We start from the raw sequence: 20,538 nt of genomic DNA, 5'->3' as shown, positions 1-20,538 counted from the left end.
ATTTTCTCTAACTTAGTTAGCTAACTGTACATAACAGCTGTGTGTCTTGCAGACGGCAGGTGCAGTGTTGGGACTATGGACTCGCACCTGCTGAACTAGTACATCCTCTTTGAAACTTATCACAATATTGAGAAATAGAAAAGTGGACTCCGAGTTCTGCATAAACGTGGTTGAAATTACATCATAATGAGTGTAAAACCAGATTGGCTGCTGGAATGGTTTAACTATAGAAAAGCAATCCTTTCTTAGCCTGGTTACCAGTATGTTTAGATATTGTTCCACTCTGTTGGCAAGAGAAGAAACAGACTGGCACCCAGGCTAATCTTTTCTAGTTATGCAAGAGGACATTGCCCCCTGCGCCCATGTTAAACGGTCCATTGACTAACAAGCTTACCACACAGGAGGTTGTAGACTTCAATGTTTTCAAAAGGTGCAACGTTAGTCTTATATTTCAGCCCTGGTCCATAACCAATGAATATGGTCTAAAAAAAATACAAAAACAAAATGAATGCACTTTCACAAGAATAATTGACACATGCTATTCATAACAATGGAGTAAACATGTGTATGTATATAGCAACAAAAAAACAACGCTGAACCCCAATTAACCTTTTGAATGTGCTACATTTTTATTTCCACTTAAATAATTTATGAGATAGCCATAAACAATAACTGGTAATGTTGCATAGTTTTACAAAAGGTCTGAAACTCAGCCTTCTGGATTAGAATTTTTATTTTTTTGCTGAAGACACAAGCTCAAGTAAATAGTTCAAATGTTATGAAAATAAGATTTTTTTCCCTATTCAACAAAAGTGGGGCAATAGGGCTTGAATTGCCTTAGTCATTCTAAATATAGTAAAAATTAAACAAGTAACTAAGATTTCACATTGCTTATAATAAATATGATCATACTTAGTGACAGTGCAATATTGGACTATTTAATGTAACTGACAGGGAATTTTCTCCTAAACATCCACTGAGGAGCGCAGAGACGCCAATGAAATGTGTTCAGACTTGTTACACCTTCAGCTTTATGCACAAACTGACTTCATCTCTCGGTAACCAAGACAAAAAATGGTGGTCTTTCAATTCTATGTGAGAGCAAAATTACAAGATTATGTTATAATACTGTAATTGCCTCAAATTGTTGTTTTATGCAACATAATAAGGGGTTGTTAGAACACTCATGTCTGTGTGTTCTACTGAAAGTGGGCCTCTAGAAGATTTAACACTGACAGTGGATTTACGATTGATTGGTGATAAAGACCGCATTCCCTAGCATGATTAGTGTCTGTGTGCCTGACTGGAAGGTACCAGGGAAAGATGGTTCGGGGCCAGACCCTTGTCTCTACACAATGAGGACAGCATTTACAGCAGATAATGTTTGCTGTGAATTATTAGTAACCTTGTGACCCATTCCATACATCTGTTTGTCATGTAGACTGAAGGGGGTGTGTCTTTGCTATAAAAGGCCATGGTCTCTTTTGTCATTGGGCTCTCAACGAATAAAGCAAAAACTGTTTTTTTTTAAATGTTTGCACATGTATAAAAAACCATTTACTAAGTACTTTGTTGGAGCACATTTGGCAGCGATTTCAACCTTCAGTCTATACTAAATATATTTATAAGTCACCAAATAATTGATTAAAATATAGTAGACCATTGCAAAACAGTGTAACTTCAACAACACTGTCTGGGCTAGCACCATGGTTTAAACGGAGGAGAGCTAGCTTCCGTCCTTCCCTGGCTACATTGATTTCAATACAAAACCCAGGAGGCTTGTAGGCCTCACCCCCTTCCATAGACATACATGGTAATTATAACCACTTCCGGAGGACGTCCTCCAACTAATCAAAGCTTTTGCAATATGAACTGACATGTTTTCCATTCAATCATAGAATTAGGATCAGAGAATGAGCGAATGTGTTGTGTTGGGATTGTGCCACAGAGCATTATGGGTTCTATGTGTTGAGAAGCTTGGTGACATTGCTGGACAGAGATTAAGAGTGAAGTGTGACATTTGAGCATTTTGGGGATATTATTATTCTTTATTTGTGTGTCCAGTTAGTGCAATTATTTAAATGTTTATTTTATTTAACCTTTATTTAAATAGGCAAGTCAGTTAAGAACAAATTCTAATTTACAAATGTGTCTTGCTAACTTCAGTACTAGCTGTACCCACCTGTACCCACCTTATAGCTATCAGCGCAAGTGTGCAGTTTTCGCCGCCAGAGTGGCCAAAGCCGAAAATGTTGCAGACTTTTTGTTAAAGAACCCTTTTCATTCTCTGGAGTGTACGGAAAAGGTGCGAATTAAAAGTGAGGGCCGACCTCTGCCTGAGATCAGTTTCATGAAGAATGAAAGGGTGAGGGCATTCATTACCAACTGGTATCAAAAGTATATCTGGTTAACAGGGAGCCTTTCATCAAGCCGCCTGTATTGCTGGCCTTGCCTGCTTTTTTGGAAAGTCTGCGCCTTGGTCGAAAGGTGGGCACAGTGACCTAAAAGGTGAGTACAGTGACCTGAAAGGTGGGTACAGTGACCTGAAGAACATTGATCGTTAAGCAAACGGCAGAACAAAAGGGAGCATATAAATGCCCACATCAGATTCAAGCTGCATAGATTATGACGAAGGTCTGCGGGTTTGAACTGTGCAACACAAGAAAGTAAGAAGACGCAGCAATGTTTTGAAGCGGCTCATCAACGCCACTGCGTTTTTAGGCATGCAAGAACTTGCTTTTAGAAGACACGACGAGGGAGAAAGTTCCGCCAACAAGGGCAATAACAATCAACTTGCAGAGGTAATTGCACGTTACGATGCCTTACTTGCTGAACATATTGAACTTTTGATTTCTGGGATGTCTAAAATAATTCCTAATGATTTGATAGCTACAATCGCATCATCCATTAAAAGTTAGATTAAAGAGAGAGGTTGACATAGTGCATTTTTTCCCCGCGTGTGCTGAAGTAGGCTTTCCACTTTCCTCCGGTATTTATTTTGCAAAGATAACACAATCCCTCCAGACAGACACAAGCAAAAACTCATGACAAAGGATGCAGCAGCCTAGGCTATACCTAAACATTAGAAATCTGACATGCTGTATGGGATGAAAACAAGATTTTTTCTGTCTGATCAACTGTAGACTACTAATAAGAGCAGCTGCATACAGCCTATGCGCCCAGTCCGTCTGGTCAGGGTAACTAATTGGTCATTTATAGTCCATTTGTGTGTCAGGAAAAAATGTGAATGTGATCAAATGTTGATTATATTCAAAATTGGGTTGGCTAGGCTGCCTATACGATTGTAAGCCTAAATTAATCAATCAACATAATTGTGACGACAGATGTAAGTAAATGTTTTAAGGCCTACAGTTGCATAGGCCAGAATGATGCAAACATGCATATAACGCAAGCTCAGCCCTGTGAGTTCTATTGTCTATCAGTTGTTGTCTATGTGTCTGGGTAGAGGAAATCCCCCCTCCTGATATAGTCTAAATATAATTTATATGAACAAATATAAGATAGCTGCAGTTTGAATGGGTTCATTGCTGATTAGGAAAAACCAGTCCCAACATAGCCCATATAATTTTTTTTACAACTGATTAATCACTGTCATACATTATAGGGTCCAGAGTTTTCCTAGTTATGTTAACATAAAGAAAAAACTAAGGAAAAAAACTCCAGGCCCCAGGGGGCAAAAATTTCCCCACCGCTCTGGGACCTATGGTGCCACCAGTCTGCTTGCAGTTGACAGTTATTGTCAGGTATGTAGATGAACAGGGCTTTATTCAGGAATGAGTCTTGGGCTACTTTGAGGTGTCAAATGGGCGAGATGTGCAGTCTGTGTTTGACTTTATGAATTTTGAGATGTCGGAGTTTAACTTCATTGAGAAACTCGTGCCCAAACCTATGATGGCACAGCTGTAATGGAATGTATCTGCTATTTGTATTTACAGCTAAATCCCATGGATTAAGAGGTGATGACCACTCCACTACCATTGTCAACGTTCTCCTGGCATGAACTGAAGCCATGTCTCATGTACTTTCTCATCCACTGGCACATTGAATGTTTCCTCTCCAAGCACTGAGTAGACCTGTCAATTTTCCCTCATTACTATATGTAGAGTCAATCACATACACAATCACATTATTACACATCAATGATTTTACTCCTTGCTTGGACTAACTCATTCTTAGCTCTTTTGTCTAACTGTGTAGTGTGTTGTGTTATTGTTTTTTGTCTTCCCAGTCAAATCCTGTCCTGCACTGAAGTCAAGCCTCTGAACACCTTAACTCATACCCTCCCTCATGCAATCACTGCTGCAATCCCTTCCCAATAATATTGTACTATAAATGTCTTTATTAAATGCTTTAGGTTAAAATTATTTGACAACATTTGAAAGACACTTGTCTCCATGCGTTCTGTGCTTATACCGTGGTCTCCCATACTCCAAAATTTTTCAAGTCACCATCCGCCACTGGAGTCTTCAGGTGCCTTTTGGCAAACTCCAAGCGGGCTGTCATGTGCCTTTTACTGAGGAGTGGCTTCCGTCTGACCACTATACCATAAAGGCTTGATTGGTGGAGTGCTGCAGAGATGGTTGTCCTTCTGGAAGGTTCTCGCATTTCCAGAGGAACTCAGAGTTAGCATCAGGTTCTTGGTCACCTCCCTGACCTCTCCCCGATTGCTCAGTTTGACCGGGTGGCCAGCTCTTGGAGGATCCAAGCATCTTCCATGTAAGAATAATAGAGGCCACTGTGTTGTTGGGGATCTTCAATGTTGCAGAAATGTTTTTGGTACCCTTTCCCAGATCTGTGGTGACACAATCCTGTCTTGGAGCTCTTCGGACAATTCCTTTGACCTCATGGCTTGGTTTTTGCTGTGACATGCACTGTCAACTGTGGGACCTTATATAGACAGGTGTGTGCCTTTCCAAAACATGTCCAATCAATTGAATTTACCACAGGTGGAGTCCAATCAAGTTGTAGAAACATCTCAAGGATGATCAATGGAAACCTGAGCTCAATTTTGAGTCTCATAGCAAAAGGTAAATAAGGTATGTTTTTTATTTTTAGATTCTTTAATGTTTTGTCATTATAGGGTATTGTGTGTAGAATGCGGAGGATTTAATAAAAAAAAATACATTTTAGAATAAGGCTGTAACATAATAAAATGTGGAAAAAGTCAAGGGGTCTCAATACTTTCCGAAGGCACTGTATAAAGGCACGGGACCTGACAACGTTCAGAGCACTTTGTACACAAATGTCAGCCGGAACCGTTCCAGAACTGCTCAAAGTCCCCCATTAACATCTTAACCATCTCATTTAGTTAGAATTTCCCTCCACATACAGTGGGGCAAAAAAGTATTTAGTCAGCCACCAATTGTGCAAATTCTCCCACTTAAAAAGATGAGAGGCCTGTAATTTACATCATAGGTACACTTCAACTGACAGACAAAATGAGAAAAAAAATCCAGAAAAATCACATTGTAGGATTTTTAATGAATTTATTTGCAAATTATGGTGAAAAATAAGTATTTGGTCAATAACAAAATTCTCAATACTTTGTTATATACCCTTTGTTGGCAATGACAAAGGTCAAATGTTTTATGTACGTCTTCACAAGGTTCACACACTGTTGCTGGTATTTTGGCCCATTCCTCCATGCAGATCTTCTCAAGAGCAGTGATGTTTTGGGGCTGTTGCTGGGCAACACGGACTTTCAACTCCCTCCAAAGATTTTCCATGCGCTTGAGATCTGGAGACTGGCTCGGCCACTCCAGGACCTTGAAATGCTTCTTATGAAGCCACTCCTTCGTTGCCCGGGCGGTGTGTTTGGGCTCATTGTCATGCTGAAAGACCCAGCCACGTTTCATCTTCAATGCCCTTGCTGATGGAAGGAGGTTTTCACTCAAAATCTCACGATACATGGCCCCAATCTTTCATTCCTTTACACGGATCAGTCGTCCTGGTCCCTTTGCAGAAAAACAGCCCCAAAGCATGATGTTTCCACCCCCATGCTTCACAGTAGGTATGGTGTTCTTTGGATGCAACTCAGCATTCTTTGTCCTCCAAACACGACGAGTTGAGTTTACCAAAAAGTTATATTTTGGTTTCATCTGACAATATGACATTCTCCCAATCTTCTTTTGGATCATCCAAATGCTCTCTAGCAAACTTCAGACGGGCCTGGACATGCACTGGCTTAAGCAGGGGGACACGTCTGGCACTGCAGGATTTGAGTCCCTGGCGGGGTAGTGTGTTACTGATGGTAGGCTTTGTTACTTTGGTCCCAGCTCTCTGCAGGTCATTCACTAGGTCCCCCCAAAATACTTATTTTCCACCATAATAATCACCTACAAACAAGCAAGATTTCTGGCTCTCACAGACCTGCAACTTCTTCTTTAAGAGGCTCCTCTGTCCTCCACGCATTACCTGTATTAATGGCACCTGTTTGAACTTGTTATCAGTATAAAAGACACCTGTCCACAACAATCACACTCCAAACTCCACTATGGCCAAGACCAAAGAGCTGTCAAAGGACACCAGAAACAAAATTGTAGCCCTGCACCAGGCTGGGAAGACTGAATCTGCAATAGGTAAGCAGCTTGGTTTGAAGAAATCAACTGTGGGAGCAATTATTAGGAAATGGAAGACATACAAGACCACTGATAATCTCCCTCGATCTGGGGCTCCACGCAAGATCTCACCCCGTGGGGTCAAAATGATCACAAGAACGGTGAGCAAAAATCCCAGAACCACACGGGGGGACCTAGTGAATGACCTGCAGAGAGATATGGGACCAAAGTAACAAAGCCTACCATCAGTAACACACTACGCCGCCAGGGACTCAAATCCTGCAGTGCCAGACGTGTCCCCCTGCTTAAGCCAGTACATGTCCAGGCCCGTCTGAAGTTTGCTAGAGAGCATTTGGATGATCCAAAAGAAGATTGGGAGAATGTCATATGGTCAGATGAAACCAAAATATACATTTTTGGTAAAAACTCAACTCGTCGTGTTTGGAGGACAAAGAATGCTGAGTTGCATCCAAAGAACACCATACCTACTGTGAAGCATGGGGGTGGAAACATCATGCTTTGGGGCAGTTTTTCTGCAAAGGGACCAGGACAACTGATCCGTGTGAAGGAATGAATGAATGGGGCCATGTATCGTGAAATTTTGAGTGAAAACCTCCCATCAGCAAGGGCATTGAAGATGAAACGTGGCTGGGTCTTTCAGCATGACAATGAGCCCAAACACACCGCCCGGGCAACGAAGGAGTGGCTTCGTAAGAAGCATTTCAAGGTCCTGGACTGTCTTAGCCAGTCTCCAGATCTCAACCCCATAGAAAATCTTTGGAGGGAGTTGAAAGTCCGTGTTGCCCAGCAACAGCCCCAAAACGTCCCTGCTATTGAGGAGATCTGCATGGAGGAATGGGCCAAAATACCAGCAACAGTGTGTGAAAACCTTGTGAAGACGTACTGAAAACGTTTGACCTCTGTTATATACCCTTTGTTGGCAAGTATTGAGATAAACTTTTGTTATTGACCAAATACTTATTTTCCACCATAATTTGCAAATAAATTCATTAAAAAAATCCTACAATGTGATTTTCTGGACTTTTTTTCTCTCATTTTGTCTGTCATAGTTGAAGTGTACCTATGATGAAAATTACAGGCCTCTCTCATCTTTTTAAGTGGGAGAACTTGCACAATTGGTGGCTGACTAAATACTTTTTTGCCCCACTGTAGATACTTTTGTACCCGTTTCCTCCAGCATCTTCACAAGGTCCTTTGCTGTTGTTCTGGGAAAGAACGCGTTTCTTTCCTGAGCGGTATGACGGCTGCGTCCTCCCATGGTGTTTATACTTGCGTGCTATTGTTTGTACAGATGAATGTGGTACCTTCAGGTGTTTGGAACCAGACTAGAATATTTTTTTCTCAGGTCTTGGCTGATTTCTTTTGATTTTCCCATGATGTCAAGAGAAGGGGCACTGGGTTTGAAGGTAGGCCTTGAAATACATCCATAGGTACACCTCCAATTGACTCATTATGTCAATTAGCCTATCAGAAGCTTCTAAAGCCAGGACACAATTTTCCAAGCTGTTTAAAGGGACAGTCAACTTAGTGTATGTAAACTTGTGTCATGCACAAAGTAGATGTCCTAACCGACTTACCAAAACTTTAACAATACATTTAGGGAGTGGTTGAAAAACTAGTTTTAATAACTCCAACCTAAGTATATGTAAACTTCCCACTTCAACTCTATGTTCCCTCTGGGTTCAGCAACAATAGCTTGATTTAACCTAAAGAATCTTTGACATAATTCAACCAACTGAGGCTCCTCAGTAGTAGCCTGGTCCCAGATCTGTTTGGAACATTTGGCATGATAATGACCATAGGAGTTGGCAAGAGAGCAAACATATGGGACCAGGCTAGGCTACCTCTGTAGTAGTCATCATAGAACCTTGTCACGTCCAAATAAAAATTGCATGGATCGTGCAGTGTTAAATAATCCTGGTCCTGGGGACCCAAAGGGGCACAGATTTTTGTTTTTGCCATAGCAATATACAGCTGATTCAAATGAGCAACTCATCCGCAAGCTTTGCCGATTTAAAGGTGTGTATACTAAGGCAAAAACAAGAATACAAAGTTTTCAATTCACTGCTGTAATTTCACACTGTATCAGCTGACATACACACATCCTTCTCCCCTCCCCTGACCTGCATGTTTTTGAAGACGTTATCCGAGCCGTGGAATCCACCACTGCAGTACTTGATTTCTTTAGGCTGGCTGTGGAGAAAGAAATGAAAAAACACTATTCCATTCATAGAAAGGACATACCACCTCCACAGAGTTATACACGGAGTGTAAAAAACATTAGGAACCGCTTCCTAATATTGAGTTGCACCCCACATCACGACGAGACAACACAACACTACATTAAGAGACACCTAAAGACGACAACATAGCATGGCAGCAACATGGTAGCAAGAATCATAGCTTTCACCTGTATTCCCCTGGTCAGTCTACAGTGGCTTGCGAAAGTATTCAACCCGTTGGCATTTTTCCCATTTTGTTGCCTTATAACCTGGAATTAAAATCGATTGGTTTGTATCATTTTGAAGATGTAAAATAGTTTTTATTGTGAAACAAGACAAAAAAAACAGAAAACTTGAGCGTGCATAACTATTCACCCCCCAAAGTCAATACTTGTAGAGCCACCTTTTGCAGCAATTACAGCTGCAGGTCTCTTGGGGCATGTCTCTATAAGCTTGGCACATCTAGCCACTGGGATTTTTGCCCATTCTTCAAGGCAAAACTGCTCCAGCTCCTTCAAGTTGGATGTGTTCCGTGTGTACAGCAATCTAAGTCATACCACAGATACTCAATTGGATTGAGGTCTGGGCTTTGACAAGGCCATTCCAAGACATTTAAATGTTTTCCCTTAAACCACTTGAGTGTTTCTTAAGCAGTATGCTTAGGGACATTGTCCTGATGGAAGGTGAACCTCCGTCCCAGTCTCAAATCTCTGGAAGACAAACAGGTTTCCCTCAAGAATTTCCCTGTATTTAGCGCCATCCCTCATTCCTTTAATTCTGACCAGTTTCCCAGTCGCTGCCGATGAAAAACATGCCCACAACATGATGCTGCCACCACCATGCTTCACTGTGGGGTTGGTGTTCTCAGGGAGATGAGGTGTTGAGTTTGCGCCAGACATAGCGTTTTCCTTGATGGCCAAAAATCTACATTTTAGTCTCATCTGACCAGAGTACCTTCTTCCATATGTTTGTGGAGTCTCCCACGTGCTTTTTGGTGAACACCAAACGTGTGCTTATTTTTTTTCTTTAATTAAGCAATGGCTTTTTTTCTGGCCACTCTTCCGTAAATCCCAGCTCTGTGGAGTGTACGGCTTAAAGTGGTCCTATGGACAGATACTCCAATCTCCGCTGTGGAGCTTTGCAGCTCTTTCAGGGTTATCTTTGGTCTCTTTGTTGCCTCTGATTAATGGTCCACCTGTGTGCAATCTAACAAATTCTGTGACTTCTGAAGGTTACTGGTTACACCAGATCTTATTTAGGGGCTTCATAGCAAAGGGGGTGAATACATATGCACGCACCACTTTTCTGTTTTGTATTTTTTTTTTTTTTTTAACTAGTTATTTTTTTCATTACACTTCACCAATTTGGACTATTTTGTGTATGTCCATTACATGAACTCCACATAAAAACTATTTCAATAACAGGGTGTAATGCAACAAAATAGGAAAATCGCCAAAGGGGATGAATACTTTTGCAAGGCTCTGTATGTCATGGAAAGAGCAGGTGTTCTGCACACTCAGTGTACATCTGCAATACAGTGTGTATACAACACTCAAATAGAGGGATTATCAATTGGACAGCTGTATAAACCAACCAAACTAAAATAGCCTCTCAAATCATCAGTTGTGGCAACCTGATCAACAGGAAAAAGCTTTCCGTTTCCATTTCAGAAATCCCTCAATTCTGCCCAAACATTGGCAAAAAACAAATCATGTGTCCATGGCAACCACTTTGCCCACATCTAATTTCTGGTATGTTAAGCATTCTTTATGATAAAATAAGCTATCACTTATAATTTGTGGCAGCTGTTGAAAATATCAGGGGTCATTGTTTCCAAGTCGTCTTGTCGAATATTGTCTCTTTGCAACAGACATTTGAACCTAACAAGCAGGAAATATAAAGTGGGATGACATTTTGCCAGTACCTGTAACTACTTTCAAAGTGCATGTAGGGACAAGTGCATGTAGGCACAACGTTCAAAGTGAAGGACACAAGTAGTTCTAATCAGTACGGATTAAATTGAGCCGTGATGAGTAGGCTAACTCAAGCAACTTTGAAAGGGTACTTATTTACTTAGGTTAGTAAACAGTAACAGTTACTTTGGCTTAATGCCAGAGTAAAGCCAAAAGTGCAGTTCAGGTTCTGTGATCACTCTAAAATGTCCTGTTTAAGAAAACACAACACATATAGTGGGGTAAGGGATTTCAGAGAAAGACAAAGAGAAACAGAAAATAATATATAGCTGGATTTTGACATACAGTGCTGCCTGCCAACCAGGTTTCATGTAGAGATGGGCCCTCTCGATGCGCACGTTGTTAGCGAAGTGCATCCGTTTGGGGAGGTGCTCTTTTAGGTAGGGCCTCATGGGCTGGTCAGGGATCCTGCACTTCAAAATGCACAGCAAGAGGAGAGTGGAGAGTCAATGAAGGGGCAGAGGGACAGGCCTGTCTGACATGAGGTAAGGCAAGCAGATCATTTTCAATTCATCCTATGAACACAGAACTCAATGGGGCACGAATACTTCACATACCGACAGATTCTTCACCAGGCCTTCATAGTCGACTGAGGGAATGAAAACAGACACGGTTGTTAACCCAAGGGTCATTCTTCATCCCAAAACATTTTTTCTGCCTTCCCCTTGGCCCCAACGTTTTTATGTTTGCAGATCTGGAAGGTCTGAGTGTCTTAGTTTTCACTAAGTGGATTTCATCTCTGCTCAAACAGAGAGAGAGAGATTTAAAAAATACATTTTTTGTAGTTACAGTCTTGTCTCATTGTTGCAACTCCCGTACAGACTCAGGAGAGGCCATGCGTCCTCCGAAACACAACCAAGCCGCACTGCTTCTTGACACAACGCACATCCAACCCGGAAGCCAGCCACACCAATGTTTCGGAGTAAACGCCACAGGGAGTCGCTAGTGTGCGACGAGACAAGGATATCCCTGTCGGCCAAGCCCTCTCTAACCCGGATGACACTGGGCCAATTGTGCGCCACCCCATTGGACTCCCAGTCGCGGCTGGCTGTGACAGAGCCTGGGCTCGAACCCAGAGTCTCTGGTGGCACAGCTAGCACTGCGATGCAGTGCCTTAGACCACTGTGCCACCCGGGAGTCCTAGATTTAAATTTTTAGACCGAGGGATTTAAAATTGCTTAAAGATCTGCAAACATCAAATTTTATTGGTCGCATACACCTATTTAGCAGTTGGTTTGTGGGTGTGGTGACTATTTATCAGTTTGATGGCCTTGAGATCGAGAGACTGAAAAACAGCTTCTGTCCCAGCTTTGAGGCACATGTACTGACCTAGTGGGGTGAACAGGCCAAGGCTTGTGTGGCTGAGGTCCTTGATGATCTTCTTGGCCTTCCTGTGATACTGGGTGCTGTAGATTTCCTAGAGGGCAGGCAGTGTGCCCCCGGCGATGTGTTGGGCAGACCACACCACCCTCTGCAGAGCCCTGCGGTTGCGGATGGTGCAGTTGCCGTACCAGGCGGTGACACAGCCCGACAGGGTGCTCAATCTTTACAAGTTTGATGGCCAAGCCACATTTCTTTAGCCTCCTGAGGTTGAAGAGACGCTGTTGCGCCATTCTTCACCACACTTGTCTGTGTGGGTGGACCATTTCAGATTGTCAGTGATGTGTATGCCAAAGAACTTGAAGCTTTTCACCTTCTCCACTGCGGCCCGTCGTTGTGAATGGGGGCGTGCTCCCTCTGCTGTCTACTGAAGTCCACAATCAGCTCCTTTGTTTTGTTGATGGAGAGGTTATTTTCCTGGGCCACTCCACCAGGGCCCTCACCTCCTCCCTGTAGGCTGTATCGTTATTGTTGGTAATCAGGCCTACCATAGTTGTCTACTGCAAACTCGATGATTGAGTTGGAGACGTGCATGGCCATGCAGTCATGGGTGAACAGGGAGTACAGGAGGGTGGATGAGTATACACCCTTGTGGGCCCCCTGTGTTGAGGATCAGCACAGTGGAGGTGTTGTTTCCTACCTCACCAAATGGGGGCAGCCTGTCAGGAAGTCCAGGACCCAGTTGTACAGGGCGGGGTTCCAACACAAGGCCCAGAGCTTAGAGGGTACTATGGTGTTGAAGACTGAGCTGTAGTGAATGAACAGCATTCTTATATAGGAATTCCTCTTGTTCAGATAGTATAGGGCACTCCGATGGCGTTGTCCATGGATCTATTTGGGTGGTATGCAAATTACAGTGGGTCTATGGTGTTGGATAAGGTGGAGGTGATATGATCCTTAACTAGCCTCTCAAGGCACTTCATGACAGAAGTGAATGCTACGGAGCATGGTGGACATCTTGAAGCAAGTTGGGACAACAGACAGGTATAGGGAGAGATTGAATATGTCCGTAAACACTCCAGCCAGCTGGTCTGCACATGCTCTGAGGACGCGGCTAGGGATTTGGGTTGGGCTGTATACCAGGGTATTTGGAAATAGCCACTGGATGTTCTAAAACTTTTGACCGGTAGTGTATGTATAACTTTATCAGCTGGATTGCCCGTCTTTGCAATTCGTTTATCTTTGTTTACGCTCATTAGCATATTTAACTAGCAGCCACCATGGAAATTCGCTATTAATTGTGCTAATTTTGTCAGCATTCTGGTAATGGGCTTTTTTGCTTTATTTGGCACCCCCTTGTGTACTAAACCAGTAATGTTGTTTATCCTGGGGTGAGAGAAGGACGATATGACAATATGAAAATCTGGATACCGCCCACCCCTAATAGGGAGGCCTTCAGCCTTGCAAAACACGCTTAAATGTCTGACTCACGTCGGCACAGAGAACGAGAGCTCACAATCCACTAGAGGGGTGGTGGCCTGCATCGGCGGCACTGTGTTTCCTTCGAAGAGGGCAAAGGAGGGGTTTAGCTTGTCTGGGATGAAGATGTCAGTGTCCGCGATGTGGCTGGTTTTCCCCTTTAATTCCGATATTGTCTAGAGTCCCTGCTACATACAGTACCAGTCAAAAGTTGACACCTACTCATTCAAGGATTTTTCTTTATTTTTGCCATTTTCTACAATGTAGAATAATAGTGAAGACATCAAAACTATGAAATAACACATATGGAATCATGCAGTAACCAAAAAGTGTTTAAACTATTAAAATATATTTAATTTTTGGGATTCTTCAAAGGAACCACCTTTTCCCTTGATGACAGCTTTGCACACTTTGGCATTCTCTTCACCTGGAATGCTTTTCCAACAGTCTTGAAAGAGTTCCCACATATGCTGAGCACTTGTTGGCTACTTTTCCTTCACTCTGTGGTCCAACTCATCCTAAATCATCTCAATTTGGGTTGAGGTCAGGTGATTGTGGAGGCCAGGTCATCTGATGCAGCACTCCATCACTCTCCTTCTTGGTCAAATAGCCTTTACACAGCCTGGAGGTGCGTTTTGGGTCATTGTCCTGTTGAAAAACAAATGATAGCGCAAACCAGATGGGATGGCGTATTGCTGCAGAATGCTGTGGTAGCCATGCTGGTTAAGTGTGCCTTAAATTTTAAATAAATCACAGAAAGTACCCCACACCACCTCTATGCTTCATGGTGGGAACCATACATCATCCGTTCACCTACTCTGCGTCTCACAAAGACACGGCAGTTGGTACCAAAAATCTCAAATTTGGACTTATCAGACTAAAGGACAGATTTCCACCGATCTAATGTCCATAGCTCGTGTTTCTTGGCCGAAGCAAGTCTCTTCTTATTATTGGTGTCCTTTAGTAGTGGTTTCTTTGCAGCAATTCGACCATGAAGGCCTGATTCACGCAGACTTCTCTGAACAGTTGATGTTGAGATGTGTCTGTTACTTGAACCCTGAAGCATTTATTCGGGCTGCAATTTCTGAGGCTAGTAACTATAATGAATTTAACCTCTGCAACATAACTCTGGGTCTTCATTCCCTGTGTCGGTCCTCATGAGAGCCAGTTTCATCATAGTGCTTGATGGATTTTGTGACAGCACTTGAAGAAACTTTCAAAGTTCTTGAAATGTTCCGGATTGATTGACCTTCATGTCTTAAAGTAATGGACGGGCGTTTCTCTTGGCTTATTTGAGCTGTTCTTGCCATAATATGGACTTGGTCTTTTACCAAATAGGGGTGGTATACAGAAGATAGCCCTACCTTATCACACCACAACTGATTGGCTCAAAATGAAGAAGAATGAAGAATCCAATTCAGGACAGTCATATTTCTGATCGAAATGCCGGTGAGTTACCGCCGCTCTAATATCCCAAAGTTATTTCTGGCTGTAGATAATAATGCAGAGGACATTCTGAGCTAATAAAGGTGAGAAATAACACAAACAATACGTAATGCAAAGTTGCTTAGGAGACATGAACAGGGCGACCATGTCTATCGGCGCCATCTTGTTAAATATTATCAAAGGGTAAGGGCCAAGTGGAAGGAAGCAAATTGGAACCAGCTGTAACACTGGATGGCATTGCAATGTAAGGGCAGGAAGACAGTTGGAAGTGACACGTTATCATCAACAAAAACTCACAGGAGTAGAAGTCTTCAGGGACTCTCTTGGGTCGGATTCGTGCAGCAGGGCCTTGGACGACAGTGAAGTCATCCACGTTGTCCTGGTACGAGTTCACGAATGCAGCCTTCTTGCAGGAAGCTTCCTCCATTCCTGCAATTACAGTACGTACGCGCGCACACACACACACACACACACACACACTAAAGAAACAGTCGACAACCTTTTCATGACTAAAAATAACCCAAAGATCAATGCATCTGTGATAAAAGCCTAAATAAAAGGATATTCCCATATGCTGTATATAACCAACCAACCAACAAACCCAACATCAAAATTACAACCCTGCAACGTGGAGCTTATTACAAGGCCAGTTGAGCGGCCAGCAGCTATCGGCTCATCCTTTACACACATAATTACAAGACTAGACACGTCACATGTAATGCAGATGTTGCGAGCATCTTCTTCACAGACCTCTACTTTGTAGAGCTCAGCTCACAGTCATGGTGTTCCAGCGTTCACACTGACCTTGTTTTTCAACGATTTCCGCTCTGGCATGTGATTTCCACGCAACAGGTGCTAGGTCTCAGCAAAAGCTGAGTATGTATGGCTGACAGTAAACATTCAAACACTCCTACAATGGAGGGTCCTAGAGCAGAGGCTATAGCTTAGAGGACAATATGGTAAAAAAACGTTTTACCTTTATTTAACTAGGCAAGTCAGTTAAGAACAAATTCTTATTTTCAATGACAGCCTAGGAACAGTGGGTTAACTGCCTGTTCAGGGGCAGAACGACAGATTTGTATCTTGTCAGCTCGGGGGTTTGAACTTGCAACCTTCCGGTTACTAGTCCAATGCTCTAACCACTAGGCTACCCTGCCGCTGTAATATGGAAGAGTTCTACAAAAATATTGTGGATCTTGTGATAATATGCAAATATTGACTATGATGTTCAGTGCCATGTCATTTGTGCTACTAGTACAATAAAAGCTGGTGCATGTAAATTAAAATAACTCCATAAGCAAGTTTGATAGTGGATTACTAGGTTATGAGAACAGTAATGTAGCCATTATATAATAGCTAAGGGATGTTTGTCATCATTCTCCTGGCAGATACAGACTTGCGATATGCTCATTGTTTTTATGGTTCACTAAGGAATGGAGGAAAATCTTTACTTCACTAGATATTTCATTTTGAGGAGTAGCAGACGCTCACGATTGCATCACTTCAGATTTACAGCAGAGCCATAAAATGAAGTACTTCAACACTTATCTTTCACGTCAAAAGACATTAAATTAGTCAATTTCCTCTGCCTCCCTTGCTTCCACATTGTTTTCTAGTGCTTTTCTCCTATGCTGTACTTTTCCTTTCCGAGGCCCGTTGCGCCACAAGGAATAAGTCGATTCACTTTCCCATCCTACAGTATCTACCATTAATCTGAATGCTGTGTATAAATTAAGGATGCCGATTCTACTTTTGATCGCAGAGACCACAGACTAATACAGTACTGTCTGTGTACAGTGTGATCTGACTGTTGTGGCAACACTGCTCACCGTGGTCAGACAGGAGCACCAGGTTGACACAGTGGTGTAGGTTCTTCTGTTTCAGGCCGTCCATTAGAAATCCCAACAACCTGTCTACGTTCAGCAGGGCCTCAATCACCTGCAAACAAATAGTCATTCAATTCAAATAACATGTATTTTCTCCCGCCTGAAAAAATACTATAGTATACTATATTTATATACTACAGTATTCACTGTAGTGTTTTTACAGATGTTTACAGACTACTGTACTATTAAATGTAGTGTTTTTGCAGATGACTGTTGTATGCTACCCCTCTACTATTGGACCAGGTCTCGCTTGGAAAAGAGACGTTATCTCAATGAGAAAAACCTGTATAAATTAAGGTAAAAACATTTTTTAAAGTACTCAATGTAGTGTTTTTGCAAATCTGACTGTAGTACACTAGTATTCACTGTAGTGTTTTTGCAGACATGACTAGTATACCGTAATATTCACTGTAGTGCTTTCGCATACATGACTAGTATATTGTAATAACACCTGAAGACTAGGATTAGCTAAAATGGCAAAACTACCAGACTACGCCAATTAATGTTTAATGAGGACACCAGAACATAAGACAGGTTCGTGACATACCACCTATTGAGTTGGGTCAACAGTTCTGAGCAATGCAACGGATGAGACAACACCTTAGCAAAATTGTATATTTTTTATTACAATTGTAACATCTAAATGTTAGACAGGTTCAAGGCCAGGGTTTCCCCAAACTCAGTCCTCGTGACCCTAAGGGGTGCACATTTTGGTTTTTGCCCTAGCACCACACAGCTGAGTGAGTGAGAGGTGCTTCGGAACAGCCTCGAGACGGGAATTATAATTATTATACTCAGCCCAAGGGCACAGCGGCCGTGAAAGGCATTACGGCCACACTAGGGGGTGCCGCTGGGAAATTCGAGGCATTATCAAGTGCTTGTCAAATTGGGAATGAGAGATGGATGAAGTATGTACAGCCTACAAAACAAACAAAGCAGAGCTCATGCCTTTCATGTGACTTTTTTCAGATCATCATTAGAGTTGCATCATGCGGCCTTAGAATGTATTAAAAAAATTTGAAACATATAGCCTAACGTTTGTATCACAACTATAGTTGCATAAACACCTCTAAATTAAGCAGATACACAACTGGTCAAAAGTTTTAGAACACCTACTTATTCAAGGGTTTTTCCTTTATTTATTTTTACAATTTTCTACATTGTAAATAATAGTGAAGACATCAAAACTATGAAATAACACATATGGAATCATGTAGTAACCAAAAAAAAAAGTGTTAGACAAATCAAAATCTATTTTATATTTGAGATTCTTCAAATTAGCCAACCGTTGCAATGATAAATAAATAAAAGTACGTGGACTCCTCTTCAAAATTGTGGATTTGGCTATTTCAGCCACACAGTTGCTGACAGGTGTATAACATTGAGCACACAACCATGCAATCTCCATAGACAAACATTGTCAGTAGAATGGCCTTACTGAAGTGCTCAGTGACTTTCAATATGGCACAGTCATAGGATGCCACCTTTCCAACAAGTCCTCAAATTTCTGCCCTGCTAGAGCTGCCCCGATCAACTGTAAGTGCTGTTATTGTGAAGTGAAAACGTCTAGGAGCAACAACGGCTCAGCCGTGAAGTGGTACGCCACACAAGTAAAAAAAGGAGTAAGGGTCTGGGCTGTTTTTCATGGTTCTGGCTAGGCCCCTTAGTTCCAGTGAAGGGAAATCTTAACGCTACAACATACAATGACATTCTAGATGATTCTGGGTTTCCAACTTTGTGGCAACAGTTTGGGGAAGGCCCTTTCCTGTTTCAACATGACAATGCCCCGTGCACAAAGAGAGGTCCATACAGAAATGGTTTGTTGAAGATCGGTGTGGAAGAACTTGGCTGGCCTGCACCGAGCCCAGACCTCAACTCCATGGAACACCTTTGGGGTGAATTGGAACCCCGACTGAGAGCCAGGCCTAAAAATCACACAACATCAGTGCCCAACCTCACTAATGCTCATGGCTGAATGGTAGCAAGCCACGTCTAGTAGAAAGCCTTTCCAGAAGAGTGGAGGCTGTTATAGCAGTAAAAGGGGGGACCAACTCCATATTAATGCCCATGATTTTGGAATTAAACATTTGACAAGCAGGAGTCCACATACTTTTGGTCATTTAGTGTATCTAGTGGAAGTAACTGATCTAAGAAGCAATTTTGGTGTACTCTTGTAAAGGCCAGGCATCACAGGCTGAAATGACATTTTTGCATCTACCTATCCATTTTGAGATTTGTTAGCATTTTGGTCCATTAATTAGTATTTTCAAAAAGTTAACATAGAAATGTCAAACTTGATAAATGTATACTTTCTGTAGTTTATCATACTACCATCAACATTTGAATTAATTTTAACCACAGTAAAATGGACATACACTACCGTTCAAATGTTTGGGGTCACTTCAAAATGTCCTTGTTTTTGAAAGAAAATCACATTTTTTGTCCATTAAAATAACGTCAAATTGTTAATGTTGTAAAATGACTATTGTAGCTGGAAATGGCAGATTTTCATATCTACATAGGGGTACAGAGGCCCATTATCAGCAACCCATCACTCCTGTGTTTCATTGGCACGTTGTGTTAGCTATTCCAAGTTTATCATTTTAAAAGGCTAATTCATTAGAACACTCTTTTGAAGGTATGTTAGCACAACTGAAAACTGTTGTTCTGATTAAAGAAGCAATAAAACTGTTCTTCTTTAGACTAGTTGAGTATCTGGAGCATCAGCATTTGTGGGTTCGATTACAGGCTCAAAATGGCCAGAAACAAATACTTCAGAAACTCGTCAGTCTCTTCTTGTTCTGAGAAATTAAGGCCATTCCATGTGAGAAATTGCCAAGAAACTGAAGATCTCGTACAACGCTGTGTACTACTCACTTCACGGAACAGTGCAAACTGTCTCTAACCAGAATAAAAAGAGGAGTGGGAGGCCCCGGTGCACAACTGACCAAGAGGAGGTTATAATGTTGTAACGTTTTACAAATGCAGCATCTCACGGTCTCTTCTCTGTCAGCCCAATGTTGAATCATGTCCCAATTGCGTGCAGAGGTTATCCACCAATCACAATCTTAGACAGCCTTTCACAAATCGTAACCATGCTCAGAGAAGTGAGGAAGCCAGCTCAAATCAAATGTTATTGGTCACATACAGATGTTAATACTGCAGATGTTAATACAAGTGTAGCGAAATGCTTGCAGCTCAGCCTCTCGAGGATGAAATCACCTCCAAAAAGGGCAGAAATGTTTTTTCAGTAATATGGAAGTGGGTTCGGGCTTAAGAGGTCTGATATTCAGCAAACAAATGTCCTGTGCAAAATGTGTCAAAAGACAATTGCTACGAAAAGCAACAGCACAACCAAACTCTTCCATCACCTGCAACTGAAACACACGGTGGAATGGGAGGAATGCGTGAGACTAACATGCTGACCAGACCGGACACGTTGCGTGCATCGCAAAATAAATTTAGAAATCTATGTTATTCAATTATTGCACCCACACTGCTCGTGCACGCCAATGAGCGTTTGCGTTGCCAAGGGCTAAAATAGAAGTCATTCCTATTTCTGACGCAGATCACACTGCAAGTCCTGCCTCTCCCATCTCATCATTGGTCTATA

The 20,538-nt window shown here is 42.0% G+C and overlaps 1 protein-coding gene across 2 annotated transcripts in view; it reads right to left on the bottom strand.

Moving 5' to 3' along the window:
* LOC135557468 (ectonucleotide pyrophosphatase/phosphodiesterase family member 1-like) overlaps positions 1-20,538 on the bottom strand; it is a 70,203-nt gene that overhangs the window by 26,801 nt on the left and 22,864 nt on the right. For both annotated transcript variants that reach the window (XM_064990735.1, XM_064990736.1), the window contains exons 12-17: positions 16,869-16,977; positions 15,337-15,468; positions 11,352-11,383; positions 11,080-11,207; positions 8,723-8,792; positions 395-482 (exon numbers count right to left, since the gene is read on the bottom strand). In XM_064990735.1, coding sequence (XP_064846807.1) covers positions 395-482; positions 8,723-8,792; positions 11,080-11,207; positions 11,352-11,383; positions 15,337-15,468; positions 16,869-16,977 — 559 coding nt within the window. The remainder of the gene's footprint in view (positions 1-394; positions 483-8,722; positions 8,793-11,079; positions 11,208-11,351; positions 11,384-15,336; positions 15,469-16,868; positions 16,978-20,538) is intronic.

The sequence above is a fragment of the Oncorhynchus masou genome, chromosome 16, assembly GCF_036934945.1.
Source record: "Oncorhynchus masou masou isolate Uvic2021 chromosome 16, UVic_Omas_1.1, whole genome shotgun sequence".
Lineage (NCBI taxonomy): Eukaryota > Metazoa > Chordata > Actinopteri > Salmoniformes > Salmonidae > Oncorhynchus > Oncorhynchus masou.
This window is presented reverse-complemented; position numbering and strand designations above follow the sequence as displayed.